General features: G+C 41.5%; 1 protein-coding gene across 2 annotated transcripts in view; it reads right to left on the reverse strand.

Moving 5' to 3' along the window:
* STRN (striatin) overlaps positions 1-9818 on the reverse strand; it is a 102997-nt gene extending 93179 nt beyond the window's left edge. For both annotated transcript variants that reach the window (XM_054976673.1, XM_054976665.1), the window contains exon 1: positions 9334-9818. In XM_054976673.1, the coding sequence (XP_054832648.1) occupies positions 9334-9630 (297 nt within the window). In that variant the 5' untranslated portion in view covers positions 9631-9818. The remainder of the gene's footprint in view (positions 1-9333) is intronic.
* Between the last annotated feature and the right edge of the window lie 9828 nt (positions 9819-19646).

Genomic DNA, 19646 nt, shown 5'->3' on the forward strand with positions numbered 1-19646 from the left:
AATGTGCCACGAACTTCTCTTACTGTTGATAATATACCCATAAGCTGTATCTTCCAGACTAAACTGTAATACAACCAGTAACACAGTGCTGAGAATAAATAGCTGAGATGAACAAGGGCTTCCATGTTCAAGGCTTTTTTTTCAATGATCCAAGAACCAGCATGATGTAGTAGTTTCAATGTTAGACTAAGACTTGGGAGATCCAAATTCCAGTTGCCCATAGCCATGAAGCTCACTAGGTAACCTTGAGCCAGTCAGCTTTTCTTAGCCTAACCTCTTTCAGAAGGTTGTTTGGAGAGTAAAATTAGGAGCGGAGAACCATGAACACCAGCCTGAGCTCCTTGGAAGAACAGGTGAGGGGGAAATGTGATAAAATATGAAGGCTTTGATGGTGGTAGAGATACAGCACTCACTTTCTTTTACTTGAAAACTTCCCTAATGCATTATTTGAAATAGTCAAAATATAACACCCAATAGCGTGCTATGTTAACTCAAGCATCATCTGTTTGCATACCAGAGGCATCAACCAAAGTCTGACTATAAAATATTTAACAGTATTTTGATACCAGGAATGCAAATCATATACTTTTGAATGTAGCCTGACCAACCCACCTTTAAGGTTATCCCATAGACACTCCGAAGGCAGTTTCATGTGATTCATTTTTACACATACACCCTAAAAATATCACCAACAGGTTCTGTCACCATTTCAATTCAGTTGACACAATTTCTTAATGAAGATGGGGAGGGGCTGAAGTAGAAATAATATGTTTTCTCTGTATGGGTGGAACACATTCTCTAAAGTTCAAGACCAAATGTATTCAACAGTACTAAACCAAGATGAAATCTACCTCAATACACAATTTAATACAGAAAAAAACATATTAACCTTTCAGAATTAAACAAAAGCAAATAAAGATGACAAAGCTAAATAAAATTTAAAGCTAATTATTCAGAGGGAGAAGGTCCAACCTTTTTAATTCTCCTATATTTTCAAAGCAAGTTTAAAGTGCTAAAAGCTAACCCAAGGTCTTAGTTGACACTGCTGCAGTCATCATCCCTACCCACAGTATTACTACCTCCTTAAAACAAGGGATTACTGAATCATTTCATATTAGGCCGTGTGCACAACTTTTCCTATCCTTTTTACCTGGAGTGCTATTGCTCTTTAAGGGAAACTAAGATACATAAACAGACTTGATAGTGGCACAATAATAATAACCAGTTTTCAAATCCCCAGGTCCATCCACCTAACAAGTTTCTACTTCCAAATTAATTCTAAAGCTATTTTTACACAGCTTAAAAATGGATCTTAATATGAATATTAAACAATTAACCCCTTTTCAGCTTCTTGTTATGAAAAGGCAGAGAAGCATAACTGATCACCCCTTGGTCCCCCAATCTTATTGAGCTTCCAGGTTCTTTTGGAATTCTGACACAGGCTGATGGTTACAACCACAAAGCCAGGCACAAAATGTCAGGGACTGAAGTTATGCATGCATACATAACACTAATACTAACTCTTCAACATTTCAGGCAGAAACTCTGCTTAACAGGATTTCTTTTAAAATGAACATATTGTTTTAAAATATTTTCTTTTATCACTACCTTCAGTAATGTAGTGAATATTCCTGTACTGTGATTGCAGCTGCTGCCAAAGCATTTTTAAAAATCTTCACAGTGAATCAAAACTCCAATGGCCAATCAGGAGCTATGCTGGGCACCCCATTCACTTTCTAAAAACACAAGGTGGGCACCAGGAAATGTGTCAGTAGGCATGACAGCACCCACAGGCATCACACTGGGGATCACACTGACATAGACCTAAGAACTATTTGACACATATCTCAATTCCCTTTCCTAAAGATTCCTCAAAGCCAGGATCAAAGGGCAACTTACGAAGATCCTCAATGATATAAGCATTATGGCTCAGGCCACAGGCATCTGTACTACTCAAAGGGCACAAACAGAAACATTATTGCAGTCACCTATAAAGAGTTCACAGCCTGTCTTACCCTATCCCAGACACCCAACACAGCTACCTAAACTGACTACAGGGCAATCTGTTAAGGGTAGTGCACTGACTACAGGTGCAAGAAAGGCACTTGTGTTTTCTTTCTGTAAAGCACACATGCTTCTATTTTGTGAGGTACAAAATTCTCTGTGATACCTCAGGCAGCTAGCTAAGGGTGACAGGGTGCCTGCAAGAAGTTATCTATGTATGCTGGGGATCTAAGAGTATTCATTTTGAGAGGGTTTTTTTTTTTCAAATACTAGGTGTATCACAGTATGCTGCCCTTAAAGAGAGACTTTAGAACGAGAAAAATATGAGCCTCAATAAGAATTAAATGCTTCAAAATATGTTTCTCTGAAAATGTTACATGTAGTCCCACTCACCATCTGGAGGCAATCTTTCTCAGAAGCCCAGAGACTGCTTTAACTGACCTGACATGTTTTCCAAAGTTCAGGCCACTCTATGTAACTAACACATAACAGTAAGACTAGGATAACATGATTTCACACTGGAACTCCCCAGCCCATTTGTTCAACAAAATAAGATGCCACTTTTAATAAGAGTGCATATATGCTAATCTTTTTAAGACTTGCCTAATAGTATTATTTTATTTCTTTAGTCATATTGGGCATTCTTAACCTTTAAGTATAATTAAAAATAGAGATTCCATCCCACCTCTTGGAAAGCTGTTATATAATTTGAATAGCTCAAACACCTCAGTTTCTGAAGGCATTAACCATCCTACACATACCGTCTTTCACTACATTCAGTTCTCTTTCCAAATTAGACTCCTAGCTTAGCCAGGTGCATACAGGCATACTCTCCCTCTCTCTCTCTCAAACACACACCACGTTTGATTAATTGAATCCATTTAAGCAACGTGCAATAAAAATCTAATATGGGAAATCATGTTGCTAATAAGAGCCTAGTGTTGTTGTTGTGTATACTTCATACATAGTCTGAAGCAGCACAGTGTTATCAGAATAACAATGACTACAAAAATTAATGAGACCTGAAGACCAGATAGACTGCAATATGAAGTGAAGCTTTACTATTCATTACAGAAGATTTAAATGTCACAGATAGTGCTCTACTTAAGTGCTTTACTCTGACCATTTTGGTTCAGCTAAAATAATGTTTAAAACAAGAAAAAGGCTGAAATGAAAGGAAGAATTGTCAACTGCTCAGAGCACAGCAAGAGTAGGCAATAGAATCAGTGTTTTATGAGCACTGATAAAGAAATCTTGAAGAGCTAAACTTCTCGACTTCTGTTAATTCAAATTACCAGTATTTATAACTTGGTATTTAGCAAATTTCTATGCCATCTATACCATAGCTATTATAGAGACAAGTAAAGCTTATTGTACTAACTGGATGATGCTCGTTCCCATACCATTTTATGTACTTTTTATGATAAATTATTGTGCCTCATCTACTACTTACTTTATAGTGCTGTTCCCAAAACGAAAAAAGTAACAGAATTGGAAGAGGGCTTTAGCTCTATCCTGAAAAGAAAAAGGACTCAACCCAGCTGTAACTGGCAGCTCCAGATGGGGATGTGCATCCTCATTTTCACTCAGGCAGTTCAACGAGGACTGAGTGAGCACTACATTAAGAATGGTGATCCTCTCACCCAGAAGCCTATCTCAAGTCACATCTGTGGCAAATGTGGAAAGCTGCTTTTATGCACGTATCTTTTTTACTTTTCTGGAGTAAAACTTATGGTTGGAAAAAAAGGAAAGCATCGATTTAAGAAAAAGGGGAAAGCATATTTATTTCCATACCACTTTTCTGCCCTGACAGCAGGCTTACATATTGGGTTCACAATAACAGAAGACTATGACTGAATTCACACGTCCCAGCATAGTGCTAAACTATTGGAATGATAGCGTCTTCCTGGTGTGATTTCTGACATCATCGCACCACAAGAGCAGAATCGTGGCGCGATGATGTCAGAAATCGCGCCAAGAAGACGCTCTCATTCCGATAGTTTAGTGCTATGCCGGGATGTGTGGATTCAGCCTAAGTTATGATAATTAGACTTTTTATAGGCAGTAGTGACTGTTAACAGGGAAGACAGTGGTGCTCCCATATGCTGCTCCTTTCAATAAATGACTTGGGAACACCAATTCCAGTTCACATATTGATGAGATTTTCCCTGAATAATGGTGCTCACATTAATATAGGTAGAACGTTACTTGCTGTCTCTGGGAAGACTTTGAGTCAGATTGAGAGAGTGTTCTAAACATAGAACTGACAGATTCCAAATTTCAATTTTTCACTATACAGCATTCTATTTATCCTTCTGTATGTTTTTTTCATGAAAAATACAAATTCCCAAAGACATTTCCCATAGACACTTGATTTATGTTTTAACTGAAAAGCAATTAACAGCCCAGGACACAATAAAATACAGGTGATAACTAAATCAGAGTGCATCCATAACTTCAGTAGAGAGCTTACTCTGCAAACGCAGTCGTCTTATTTTGAGAACACACACCATCTTCCCCTACCCTGGCAACCAATGGGGTGACAGATGTCGCAGCCAGATCGCCCTCATCATCTTCCCCTACCCCAACTGAATTCTTCAGGACTCCTGTTGAATATAATTTTGTTTACCCACACCAGTTTATGAATATAATCTCCACAAAAAGTTGTCTCTCCACATGCGTTTACAATACTCTTTTAAAAATCAAGAAAATCAGATTCTGTATTTACATAAGCAAAACATTACTCCTTGCACAAGTCAACCAGAATGCTTATCTGTTCTGCTTTCTAAAGAGGATGATGTATTTTGCTTCGCTATGTACAGGAGTTCACTGAAAACGGGTAACACTTGTCTTACTCTAGTAATGAGCATACAATTCAGGCTTAGTGATAAAATATGCTTACTAATTTTTGATTTTGCCCTCACTGGGAGAAGAGCAGCAGCCAAGATTGTTCTGAATTTCTTAGTCTAAAACCACTGTTCATGTGTAGCCAAAAACTACTTAAGACAAATACTGTTCCCAAAATGTTGCTATCGCAGAATGAGATTTCTCCCTCAAACAGTACTTTTTCATTTAGAATACTATCTGCTTTTTTGCAGTTTGAAATGCTGTTATTTCTAGATGCAAAAGAAGAAAAGGAACTTTGATGTCACCTTTCCATCCCAATACACTTTCTCAAGAAAAAATTATGAGTTAACCATAGCACCAACAGAAATTTTCCATAGTTATCACTGCAGACCAAAGTGTGTACTTTAATATCAAAATGTTATTTGTTTTTCCAACATTTCATCCATGGGTGACAGCCATAGTCTGGCATGCTTTAAGCTACATCCTTCTATGATACATGGCAGTGGGCTGAATTCATGACACAATCCAGAAAGCTAATTTAAGAGGAATAGATATTCTACAATATCTATCTAGATGGATATCTAGATGGATACAATATCTATCTAGATGGACTTTTGACTTTTTTACTTTATTTATATCTCTTGGGAAACTATAGACCTCTATGTAATTATGTGAGTACTTTGGGCTCCCCCTCTAAGGTTCAAAAAATGATCTGCTGTGCAGCGTAGAGGACCAATCTAATTGTGGACAATAAGAGACTTGCGGAGGGGAAAAAAAGAACAGGCTGGGGAAGGACCTGGGACTTCCTTCGGTACATTACACAGGCAATGCAAAACCTGTAAAAAAGCCACCCTTCATACAGTTACAACTGAAAAGTCCAGGTTGAATGCTATCATCCTTTTATAAGAGTTCACTATTCACTGAGTCTTCTCATGTTACACAGCATATTAAAGTGTGTTTTTTAAAAAAATCTTTCCTGACTTGTGGTCAGAAAAAACACCAACCTGTTACTGCAGAAAGCATTTTGAGGAAGGTAAAGGAGAGGTAGAACCTAAGTAAGAACAGGCATGATGGGTCTCATAACAATGAAGTAGGTATTAGGACTTTGGGATGCATGACCTATCACACTCAACTACTTTATTAATCACATTATTAATCTTACATACCACAATAAGCAAACAGATGCCAAATACAAAGAGTTGTATACAGCACATCCAAATGAGTAACTAATCACCTTGAAATCTCCAAGGCAACAATCATTAACAGCATGGCTACTGCAGAAACCAGGCTTGAGACATGATCATTATACTACAAACTCAATTGACAGCCTCCCACTTCCAAACAATATCCTTGCATGGTATTTCAGAACACTTTGGAAACAACAGGATCTGAAATGACACTCCTTCCCTCTACAGCTGGATTACATAATGGCTGTGTTCATCCAAATCAAATCTTCAATGAAGTCCTAAATGGAGAAAGAACACCAGCGAAGTGGCAGCTAGTCTGTCAGAACAGTTTCTCAGATTGCATTTCACCCACTCTCCACTTAACATCTTTTCAAATCTCAAAAGTATGATTAAACACTATCATTTATTTCCTTGGCTCAAAACAAATCCATGGTATTTCATATTTCTAATTTCTGAAATTTCACTGTAAATTATATGGAGGCTACCAGAAAAAAATGTGAATCTTATGTTACACAGACCGAGATTCTTAGTTCTTGTATAATAATACAACTTTTAGGTATAGAACCAATGAAATTTGAACACATATTGACATATCATTGTCATTAATTATCAGGTTTGATATACAGCATTAGATGACTTGATGCAAACAAGTTTAACTAGAGACAGCGAGAAAATAGGAAAGTATTATTTTTTAAAAATGTAACCTTTTAGAAGTCAAAATGAACAGGATTATGGTATGAAGGGAAAATAGGTGGAAAAAAATTAAAATGCTCAGCAACACAAACAGAAGGTCCGTCCAAGTTGTACTAAAAAAAAATAAAAGAGTCTAGAACTAAGTCTTCTATACACAAAGCTGTCGCCTAAACATATAGATATTCGCTATTGTTCCTGGAGTATTTTTATTGCCAATAATGAAACAGTGTGCTAGTGGTTGCCCTCTTTCATTCCATTCTGCACTATCCACCTTGTGTCTCAGCAAGAAAACTGGACTATAAATAATAAACTAGACTCAGACCTCATGTTAGATATGGAGGACTGAACAATTAATTCTGTACTGTACTTCTCATGTAGAAATATGGCTGAAGCTATTTTTTTTTAAGATTATAGAACAATGATGAACTTCTCTAGCAGCCTTTCCCTACTTTAAAAAATGTAAAGCAGCAGATGCCTCAAGTTTCACCAGGGATTTTTGTTACCCTTCCTCCCCATACAGTGCCCAGTTCAATAATGTGCATGTTTACCCAGAAGCGCTACTGAATGTAATAGGACTTACTCCCAAACAAGTATGCACAAAATTATAACATAAACTAGTTTAGGTTAAAGCTTGAAAATTCTCAGAACCCAGATCACACCAGACAATTACTATATATCTGATCAAACATTTTTTCCAACTCTTTTAAGTTTTAAATTTTAATCACAGTTTTTTTTTTTAAAAAACATGAAAAACTGCCACATGAAGCAGGGAGATATCTCTGTGACTGACAAAAAGGTCAACCCATCAGTAGTGAACAAATCCTGCTTCCACAACAAAGCAGAATAGCCCTCCACCTCTCAAGTTCAAGCTAGGGGAGAAGATTGTGCATATGACCAAACGGTGGACAAACTACTTAAATTACATGCATCTGTATATACACCTGATTGGTTGCTTCTTCAACAGGCTGAGGTACAGAAGCTGCCTCCCCTAGTTGCTGTAGTCTATCATTTAAGGCTTTTCAGAAACCATTAAAATGTGAAACACCTGAAGGACCCAAAACCTAAGACATTCAACTGAAAGTAATGGGGCTACTCCATTGTAAGTATAAAATCTAAACCCTTCCATCATAAATGCTGGCAATTCTCCCCAAATATTTGTCTTATAATATTCTGAGTTTAACAATATACAACATGTAGACTTTATACTTCTTGATACTTGTATAAGTTGCAAACATGCACTAATATTAAACACTATGCACATGCACATCCAGTGACCCCACTTATAAGAGTCAGTGTAGTGCAGTGGTTAGAATGTCAAACTAGGATCTGGGACAATGAGGTTCAAATCCCCACTCTGTCATGGAAGATTGCTGGGTGGTTTTGGATCAGCAAAACACTTTCAGTCTAACCTACTCACAGGGTTGTTGTGAGGATAAAATAGGAAAGAACATAAGCTGCTATGGATAAACATATGGAGCAGAGGTCCATCAGTGGCCATTAGTCACAAAATATAGATGTCTAGGGCAGTGATGCTCTGTATTCTTGGTGTTTGGGGGAGCAATCAGTGGGAGGGCTTCTAGTATCCCTTCCCCACTGGCAGACCTCCTGAGAACACCTGGTTTTTGGCTACTGTGTGACACAGAGTGTTGGACTGGATGGGCCATTAGCCTGATCCAACATGGCTTCTCTTATATTCTTATGTTCTGCTTTGGGTTCTCATAGGGCTGAAAGGTCGGGTATAGATGAAATAAATATAAATAGTGACTAGATTTCCACACATGCCATACATATCCAAAAGTTTCCTCGAAAATTCACAACAGACCCTAACTGAAATATCCATTTTCCCCCATTCTGCCATACTTTGGTGTGCCTAAGAAATAGAAACTAGGGCAGGACTACACAGCAGCAGGACGTCAGCATCAGCGTCTTCCACTGAGTTCTATATAGTAATAGTAATACTGTTCTACTGGCATCAGTGGGGGAGAGGAGGTAGAAAAGTCTCTCACCTGTCAAACATAACAAGCCTTTAAGGCTCCATCATTACATGGTGATTGTAAGGATATCTGAAACAATATGTCAAGTGTTCTGAACATTTGAAAAATGGGTGCAAAATGAAGACCAAGATGAGAGACATCCACACTAGTCTCACAGCAATAAAAGCAACGAGTTTTACTCTCAAAAATAATAGAACGGTAGACACACACACACACAAGTATACATAACAGGAACCACGAAGGAAACGAGTCGTCCAAGGGCTTCCAACTCGGGTGGCTCTCCCCTGAGCAGCAGCCAGAGTTTTCTTTCTTCAGAAAAGCAACAACCACAGCCTCAAATTGGAAACTCTCCCCACCTCATAAGTCCAAATGGAAGCTAACAGCTGGCTGCAGCAACTGGGCGGGGAAAGGCTCTCTGCATATACTTAGAGACGCAGAGTAGCACAAAGGCCCCAGAGCGAGCCCAGGCACCGAAAAGCTGCCCTGGGGCTCAGCCCGGACTCCTCTGAAACGCCGGGGGTGGGGGTAACGTATGTACAGAGGAAAGATGTACACGCGTCTGTGTGCGTACACGCATCCTGTTGACAGGCGATGGGAAAAGACGCTACCTGCAACTCCGCCCGCTCCGCCTCCCACTCGGCTCTCTCGGCCTCGAAGCGGCCCCACTCGTGCTGCAGGAAATGCAGAATGCCGGGCACGCTGTACTGAGCCCGCGCCGCAGAGGCCGGCGCCGGCGCCGCCGTGGACCCCCCAGCAGCCACAGCGGCAGCTGCAGCCGCCGCCGCCGCTGCCGCCTCCCCCGGCTCCAGCCCCGGCCCAGCCCCACCCGGAGGCGGCGGCAGCAACAGCGCGTTGTTGTTGTTATTGTTGCTGAAGAAGACGCCAGGCCCCGCCTGCTCGTCCATGGCCGGAGCCGTCGTCGCGGCCGGAGCCCCCAGCGCCGCCTGGGCAGCCCTCACAGCAGCGCCGCCGTCGCCGCCCGCACCGAGCCGTCAGTCGCGCCTCAGGAGAAACAGCAGCGGCGGCAACAGCAGCAACAAACTGGGCGCGTCCGGTCGGCCGTCAGCGCCTGACAGCCTCCCCCGCCGCCTGCTACCGGGCGCCGCTAGGGACAACACGAAAACGCGTTCTGCATCGGCAGAGCGGAGGCAGACTGGGAAGTGTAGTTCCTATTCGGCACTGGCCAGATTCCGCGTTAAGTGCGAGGCGAGTCTGTAGAAGTACCTCACCAGTTACGGCCAGGCAGATCACCAGTCATGCAAACCTCTTGCCGCGCACAAGTAGTTTCTCCGGCAAGATTCGTACCCTCCCGTTGCCTTTCCGGTTGTGAAGTAGTAAAAGGGCTTTTCGAGGAGTGGAGCGAAGTAGAGCGATGTAAGAGAAAGGGGGATCCCTTGGTTCCCTATACTCCTGGGTAATATTGTATCAGCTAAAGGCCCTGAAGTTTTTCTAGCCATATGAACATACTATTTTTGAAGAAATAAATGTTTAACTTTTTGAAATACAACATAAATACTTTATTATGGAGAAACTACATTTAAATAAAATTCTTTATTTTTCCAAAATACATACAATTACACAGGCAAGTATATTTGATCTTATTGCACCATGTGTTGCCTTAAGTTGCAGCTATAGCTGTGGGCAAAAATATGTTCTATTACAATGTATCTTTTATGCTTATGTACTACTTCTGTGTATCTAGTTGTTCTTTCAAGGAACAGCCTTCATGGGTTTAGGATCTTTTATAGTAACTTGCTGAGGCTCGGAGTTAGTAACTTGCCGAAGATGATCGATTTAGCTTCGTGACTGAGCAATGATTTGAACGTTGGCCAACGTCCTTATAACATAGCTAGATGAAGCTGCTGTATGCCATTGGTCTACTGAAGTGAGTACTATCTACTCTGGCCAGGGTCGCCAACAAGCCTGGAGGAAAATGTCCTCTAACAGAGGATGGATGGAATATTATTTTCTTCAATGCCATGAAAAGCTTCAGCTGCCCATTTCTACACATTAACCCTTTATTAAGGGGGCAGGCAACTTGTTATCAACTCTTTATTTCAAGATGCGCACCATGTCTTTAGAAGTACATGCAAGTTTAAATTCTTCTTAGATCAGCAGTCAGGCCCCTTCCTCAAACTAAGCTCTAGTTTGAGCTGGTTCTGTCATTCTGATCCAGCGTGATTGTTGGAGAAGCTTGTTAATGCAGCAGCAACCCTCCTCCTTACTTTTTCCAATCTTTTAGTTTGGAATGTGGTTTCCTACATAGACTTGGCCATGTGGATCCACAGCACAGTGACCTCAAGGCTAAACTATTGTTATGCCTGCTCTGTGGATATGCCCTTGAAGTTAATTCTAGGTGGTACAGAATGCAACTGCTTAGTTACTATTGGGAGATAAGTAGAGTAGTATGCATATTACACCAATTCCACAGTCATTCCGTTAGTTACCTATCAGTTACCAGGTTCTGTTCAAGGTACTGGTTAACATATACAAAGGACTTCATGGCCTTAGACCCTCATATCTTTAGGACCACCTCTCTTGTAAAGCCACACGAGAGCTTCGCACATCTGAACAAAGTCTCCTGAAGGTGCCACCTTGCGTATGAGCAAGATCAATAGCTGCCCATACATATGCATTCTCTGTTGTGGCCCTCACCTTGTAGAATGGTAAGACTCCAACACTTGTGTCATTCCATAAATTAAGTAAAACAGAATTTGTCAGAAGGGCATTTTTATAAAGGTAAAAGGGATATAAGGGAATGGAGTGGCTCAGGAAGAGTTTTATATAGGGAAGAGGACTATAGTCTGTGCTACTGTGTATGACTTTATCTCTGTTTTGTACTATTATCTGGTTATTACTGCATTGTTTTGTACTTTTGTAATTCCATTTCCTGCATTGCTTAACATCATGTCTGATAATTTTGTACTATTTCTATGGTTGCCAGGTTCCCCAAGGGCCAAACCTGGAGGGAGGGGGCAGCAAGGTACTTACCTCCCATACGCTTCTATCATGCCAGAAAATGATGTCATTTTCCAGCACAATGTGGGAGTATGCACGCTTCTCTCCCCTGGGTGTCTCTCGCACCACTGGCTAGGTGAGTGAGACCAGGGAGTGGCAAGTGGGGGCAGGGAGGCTGGCAAGCCAAACTTTCTAATTTTGTAGTCCTGGGTCTATTGCATTGTGTTTAGATGTGTCTTGATGTTTCAGTGCATTGTTTTAGACTGTGTAATCCATTTTGAGTCTCAGGGAGAAAGACAAACTATAAGTAAATAAATAAATATACTGAAAAGGTTGTCTATTGTTTTGGTAAGTCTATTAGTGCTATTGTTTGGGTAAATGCAGTTACTGATTTTAAAAAAAAGGTTTTGGTTGCTTTAAATCTGTTGTGAGCAGATTTTCTAGAGGCATCTAAGAAATAATTCAATTAACTAAGGTATTTCCCCCCTGAAAGTTTCAGTAGTAGATAAAAGGATGCATTTATTATATTCTTCTTTTCAGCTCCCATTTTACCACCACTATAGCACAAAACAGCAACCTAATTAATCAATATGTTTAAAAAGTTACTAATTCAACTCTCTGTAGCACAGTTAAATGTGTGTGCAAGGCCTATTGCAGCTGAAACCGCTTTTCAAGCTGTGCAAGCAACTTCAGCCTTCCATTAAGATCCTAGAGCTTTGGGGCATCCAGAACTCTGTAATCAAGACACAGTATGGTGCTGAATGAAGGGGTCAGTTGTATAGAGTATGGACTAGCATAAATATTATTTTGATACACATATGCCAGTTGTGGCAAAACTGAAGTTTGACTTACTGATGGCTAGAGGCTCCGGTTATTTTGCAGAACTAGATGATAAAAAAGTCTGATCAGTTTGGAATTATAATTTGCATTTTTCATTGAGTGTCACTCAATAAACCCTTGTTCTTAGGAATAATGCGCCTACATTTACAAGCCCCTTTTCTTCCGTCTATGGTTGTGTGTCTGAGTGCAAGAAACCCTAAAGGCTAAACTAGACCTCCTAAGCAGACTCATTTGTTCAAACCTCCATCTGCCTCAATCAGTACCAGGAGGACCAATTTTTGCAGCAAAAGGGGAGCTAAACCGAAACACATAAAGGGAGCTGCAATAGCATTGCCAACTCTGGTTTGGGAAATTTCTGACGATTTGAGGATGGAACTTGGGGAGGATGAAGTTTACAGAGGGGAGAGACTTCAGTAGAGCATAATGCCATAGAGTCCACTCTCCAAATTTTCTCCAGGGGAACTGATCTCTTTCCTTTGAAGATCAGTTGTAATTCTGAGATCTCTCCAGGCCCCAGATGGAGGCTGGCAACCCTAAGTGCCAATCACTTCTAGGAATAGGGCTGCCAATGGACCTGAAGAAACATGCCCTGATCTTTTAATAAAGGTTTAATGAATGCAAATGTGCTGTTGAAGCTTTTCATGGCATGGAGGTAAATAGCATCCCATTAATCTTCTGTTAAAGTAACAGGGATTTTTTTTCTCCAGAATTGTTGGCAACCCTACTTAGAGATGCTTGGCTCAGCAGCTTCTAACTCTACACAAAGTATAGCCTGGCAGGCCAGCCATCTACATACCTGTATGTTTGTATGTAAGTTGCACACTGAGGTGGTCATTGTTAGTATCAAACTAGATATGATGTTCTCCTCATGGCAGCTACAAGGATGATGCCATTTTTAAATGATTTTAAAATACTGCAAGGGCCCAGTCCTGCAGCGTAGCACTCTTGTCCCACCCAGACACCTTTTCAAGTGCTGAACAGCCAGGGGGGGGGGCGGTGTTGACTAATCTGGCACTTGGTAAGGTACAGGTGGTGATGGTCCAGAGCTCCTCAGCCCTTGCAACATTTTTAAAAATCACTTTAAAATGGCAGTGGCCATGAAGATGCCATCACATTTAGTTTGGCCCTGACCAGTGTTCCCGCTAATGTGAGCACGTTGTGATACATGGATTTAGAATCCATGTATGAATGACTGCTTGAATTGTTGCTTTTAAGTGAGAAACAATACAAATTCGTTTGTAGTTTATGTATGTATGTTTTGTATTTTTGTAGACTGAATTAAAAAAAAAAGGCGTGCTCAAAACGTAATGCAAGTTGTTGTTTCAGCTCACAGAGTAGATTTTTAGCTCACAACACCGCACAGCTAGAGGGAACATTGGCCCTGACTGGAGCTTTTGTGACTGTGCCAACACAGCCAAATCAGACTGGATTAGGCAAGATTGATTTTTCCATAGAAGTTCCACTAAAATAAATGGAAGACTGAAATGTGGGCTCAAAGTCATAGCATAAACTAATAGCAGCAAAAAAAAACCCTCCAATATTATTAAAAGTTGCGACTTTCACAAAATTGCTACTACTTCCAGTAAGCAGGATCTTTCTTTCATCAACTTGTTACAGATGGGTAACCATGTTAGTCTGCTAGTGTCTTTAGAAGGGAGCTCTGACTCTCAAAACTTATACCCTGAAATTCTTGTTGGTATCTACGTAGGGTGCCACTGGATTCAAATCCTGCTGTTACATGTAGTAACTATTAGTAGTATGTATTTTTGCAGCAAGTGTTTTGATAGTGGACAGGAACTCATAACTGCAGATGGGCACGATCGGAATCACAGTGTGAAAAAAACCCCGATAATGGTGTTTGCGCCATCGTGACTCAGCTAATCGGTTCCGTCCACGGGAACCGATCCAGCGGTCGGGGGTTTGCTTGTTCGGGACTTGATCGGATGGATCGGTTTCTGTTCAGAATTGCAGACACTCTTGCGCCAGTAATTTATTCCCAGGGCAACGGAGCCAGGGAAATGTCTGAACTGTGTTTGCCCTCCTTCTGCCGCCCTCGAAACACGAATGGAAGCCCAGCTTTCCTTGATTAGCAGCCTTCCTTCCAACCACGGAGCAGCAACCCAGGGGAGGGAGGGGGAAGGGGGTGTTCTGAAGCCATGGGCACAAAGGTTTTTTGCTTTTTAAAAAAACGGGGCTTTGTAGGAGGAAAACCTCATTCACGGTTCTGTGTGTGTGTTTAAAATATGCTTTTTGAAGACTGGCTGCTTGCTTTTAAAATTGGGTGGGGAGGAATGGATTGGAGGATTCTGTCCCTTTAAAAAAAAAAAAAAAGCCCACACACCCCTTGTCCTGGGGAAAGACGAACAGCGCGGGCAGCCTCCCAGCCACCCGCACTGCCTTTTGCCTTTCCCGCAGGACAAGGGGAAAGGCAAAAGGCAGTGCGGGTGGCTGGGAGGCCGCCCGTGCCGTTCTTCTTTCCCCAGGACAAGGGGTGCATGGGCAAGCCGGCGGCCCCTTGTCTTGCAGGGCAGGTGAACGGCGCGGGCAGCCTCTGAGCCACTCACGCTGCCGCCAGCTCCGCAGCGCACCGGGACAGCCGGCTTGCTGTGTGGGGGGGGGGGCAACCTAGGAGCGCGCGCGCACGCGCGCATTGCCCTGGGCGCTGGCAACCGTAGATCCAGCCCTGGGAATGTCCCCTCCCTGAGGGGAGACGGCTCATTGCCGGGTTAAAAACTTTTCCCCCTCTAAGTGTGTGTGTGTGAATGTCCCCTCCCTCCCTGAGGGGAGGTGGCTCATCGCCGCCTCCCCCTGCCCGCCGGGCCTGGCGGCCGCTGCCACCAACCACTATTCCTATATTGCTGGAAACAGCGAGGCGCACTCCCGCGTTGGCCTTCCCGATTCCAGATCGGAAATGGGACTTGATCGTTTAGAATCAGTGACCTGGGTTCAGCGGCGGCCCGGATCCATGAACGGCTTGATCGGTATTTTGGGGGGGATCGTGCCCACCTCTACTCATAACTAGGCTGGGGTGGAGAGACAGAATAGGGTCTCCATGAATCTGAACTGTGACTTTAAGGTGCTTTTGACTTTGAAATGACCCCATGATTGGAAAAGGTAGTCATATGTAGAAGTAATTAAGGGTAGCAGGCACAGGCCTACACCCATCATGAGCCACACTCCTTACAATAAATTCTGGTATGAGGAACTACTGCAACCACCACCTCTGAGTGCCTGTCTCCTATGTGAATCCTTTGATAAGGCTGGAACCTGTAGTTTTATGTACATAATAAAGTTTTATAGCCTTATTTCATAGCAGCACTCAAATTAGGCTGTTCTTTCTTCTTTGTTTCTGCTGCTGAGAACAAATCATTCTAATTAGTCATAAAACACTTTCAAAATATTTAAAAGTGAAAATAGATTATATTTGCAAAATGGAACCTAGACTGATACTCATTTTCAATTCTGTAAGGATTATGTTAAGTTTCTATTTTAAAAACAATCTTGCTCAGCCAGTTTTAGCTATAAGATCATTTGATGATTCCCACTGCATTGCTGAAAACAACTCAGGCTTCTGTGACAATAAATCAGCCTCGCCCTACAAAAAAATCCATAATTTACAAGGTTTGTGTTGTGTAATTTATGAAGCCTGCAGACAGTCCTCAACCAGTAGCATGACAACATCTAAGATTAGATGAAACTGCTGAACACTCAGACAACAACCTCACGGCACTAGTAGAGCCAGGTATGTCAATTATGGACTATGCAACAATTTCATACAAGGAAAGTTCCCCTGTAAAACAACAGATCCAGCTGATCAATGATGCTCTCAGTGGCTCAAGCCATTTTTGAATGCCTTGTTGCAGACACCAAACCTAATAATTTAAAAGGAAAAATTAGCACTTGTTCTGTGGTCTCATGGATAATCATCGCCAATCGTTCTAATTGAGCAAGGTGGTAGGTGGAAGTTCCCCATTGTTAATCAGTACATCGGGTTGGATCCTATGGTCTATTTCTAGCAGTACAGAGTGCTTCTACCAATGGAGAGGATGGCAGTTACTGATCCCCCACCCCCTTCGCAGTGCAAAACACATCTCATGTCCCAGTGCTGTTACAGGTTGTCAGGGGGCGGGGGCGGTGGGTACTGTTAGCAGTCAGACCCCTCCTCCCACTGAGAGCCAATTTATAGATATAAAAATCACAAACTTCCTTCCTCATATAGCATAAGTGCAAGACACTGCCTGGCCTGAAAAAAAACAATACGGCTCACAGCCAGATAGAAGCCTGGAAAATATTTTAGGAAAATCAAAGCAGTTGGCTGACTAAAGACCCCCTCCATGCCCTGGAGAAACGCATAATTTAGGACAATACATCTTCCAAGAATTCCTGACTAATCTCATCCAGGTTGTGCTTCACTTCCCCTCACCCATTTATCCTGAGTAAGCACCACTTAATGCTATTCACTAAACTTGGTAGCTTTTCCTATCTGGTATTCAAAGGGTGATCAAGCACTATTTACACCTATAGTCCACCTCAGGTAGACCCATTAAACCTCTCCCAACTCATTATCCACCTCCATAAAACTCGTTAAGTCATTGTTTTAGGAGCTAAGATGTCAGCTTGCCCCAGGGGGCATTTTGCCCTATATCTGGATTCCCTAGCCACCAGCGAGCGCATGTCCTTAGATCAATACATACACTCCCAAATCCATTTGGGTCTTCTCTTCTTCTCCATGAAATGCTGGCTGTTTCACTGCTGCCTCATTGGACCTCCTCTTCAAGATCAGTAATTATCACTTTCCCTCCTTTTCTTCCCTGATTTTCTCTTAGTTAGCTTCAAACGTGTGCTGTGTGTGAAGTTTGTACGTTTGCCCTTTTATTTCTCTTTTAATAAAAACATTGCCAGTTGAACATCTGGCTGGTTAATTTTGAAAGTTCTCTTAAGGGAATAATCCCCATAAACATAGGCGGAGAATCCCAGTTACCCCCTCTCGCTTGTCTCCTTTAAGCTAATTTCCTCCAACTAATTAGGAGACTGCCTATTTGGGTAACAGCACATCAGGTCACAAAGCACAGATGTATTAAGGATAGTGTATACTACTAATTTTTATAGGGTGATAGTAACACTTGAGCTTACCCAGAAAGCCTATTCCTGAGTTCAGGAAAGCACTGAATCCAATACTGAACATGAGGGCGTTCTGTGGAGGATCTTTAACCATTATGTTAAACTTTTGGCTATAATATCAGGAGGGTTGTCAACAATATGCTGATAATATCATGCTTTACATCTCATCATCTAAGCTTCTGGAAGCTGTTGTAGCAGTCTTGCAGCGGGGGTCAAGTGGCTGAGGGTAAACAAACAAATAGCATGTTTGGTTGATGTTGATCTACTTGTCTGAGAGTACTGTTGGACACCAACTTATTGACAGATAGGCAGGTTGTTGCTTTTTGTAGGAGCATCTCCTTTCAATTATATCTATCTTGTAAACTGGCCCCTTGTTTAGACTGTTGACTTACCCATGCAGATCCACACTATCTTAACTTCCAGATCAGATGACTGTTAAAATGATCTGTTCAGGCGTCAGCTGCTCAGAACATCTCCAGTGCTGCATCAATTGCATTGGTTACCTATTTCCTTCTTTACCAAACCACACCTCCTCACACAAAGTATCTTCCTCAGACAGCCTTCTCCTTGTGAGGCCCTCTATTAATCACATGCTTTCTCTGTGATACCTCCAGTCTTCTACAATGGCTTACCAGAATGGGTGTAAAGAGCACCATCCTTCATTACATTCAGAAAGACATGTGAGATGGTTTTGTTTCAGAAGGTAAACTGGGCAGATGTGACTGTGCTTTAACCTGTGTGCTGTTTTATGTTGTCAGTGGCTATTATGTTTTTGTGATCATTTGATCATTTTTGTTGCCTTGTTATCTGCCTTGAGTCTAAGAAGATAATGTGGAATATAAACATGCTGAATAAATACAGGAACTCTGAACATGGTCAGAAACCTTGTCCTTTGCCACAGGTATTTGGGATAGAAAGCAGAATCTCTTTTAAATGCATAATGTAAGAGACTCTGAAGGTAGCTTTTAACATTGTTTTCAAGATTCATCACTAGTGAATACAAATTAAGCATTACTTTTGATGCACCAATCATGATAGAAATGTATTAGGAAAAAGAAAAAAAATCCTCTCTTTAAATGAAGCAAGTTGAACAGTAAACACAACAGAAAATTTCATCCTCTGCCTTACAATTGCTAGAAGGCTCTGAAAAAAATCTTTGGAATAAAGACCATTGAAAGTGCTCAAAGGCTCTTTCTGGGGTCCAGACCTGCAGAGGCCTGTGATAGAGAACCTTTATGAAGGATTATTTATACAAATCCATGGAAGTTAGATCTATCAAAGGCATTAGACAGGTTAGCGAATTGGAACCTCCCTCTCTGGCGGGGGCAGAGACACCATGTACTATCGCCTTTATGCACAGGTTGTGAGCCTGGTATAATTATTTGGCTGCCTGCTCTTGGAAACAGAATGCTAGACTAGCTGGGTGTCTGGTCTACTCAAGCAGGGAAGCACTTATGTTATTATTCCCAATTTGCATCAAATAATTCTTTCCCTTTATTTAAGGCAATTTTGCTGCAGGGTGATTTTTCTTTCTTTTTGTTTTTTGGAGCCTCACACATTACACAGGCCATAAAGAATAACATAGCATGTTGTTATTCTTTTATTATATCTAGAAAAAATAGGTTGGCCAAAACAGTTTCCTTATGGCAACTGTTCCAGAAGCATCAGCTGTAAGGTGTTAGAATGACTCTACACACTGATTAATGAGCTTGCCATAATGACTTTGAACAAGCTCCCTATTCCTGGCAGGTAAAGGAGATAGTGTGGAAGATCTCCATGTAACACGAGAGATCCATGAAGTGAGCTGCTATACAAGTCATACAGGTGTTATGAAAGAGCTGCCAGGCAGAGACTGCCTTTATCATGCTGTATATTTTGTCCTCTAGAAAGCGTTTTAGATATATAAAGATCTTTTTGCTTGAACAACATGCTAGCTTGCAACTGAAAAGACAGTCCCTTATTCCAGGCTGTAAGTGACTCATGTGACCATTTCATATGTTGT

Source organism: Eublepharis macularius, chromosome 1 (assembly GCF_028583425.1).
Source record: "Eublepharis macularius isolate TG4126 chromosome 1, MPM_Emac_v1.0, whole genome shotgun sequence".
NCBI classification, from domain to species: domain Eukaryota; kingdom Metazoa; phylum Chordata; class Lepidosauria; order Squamata; family Eublepharidae; genus Eublepharis; species Eublepharis macularius.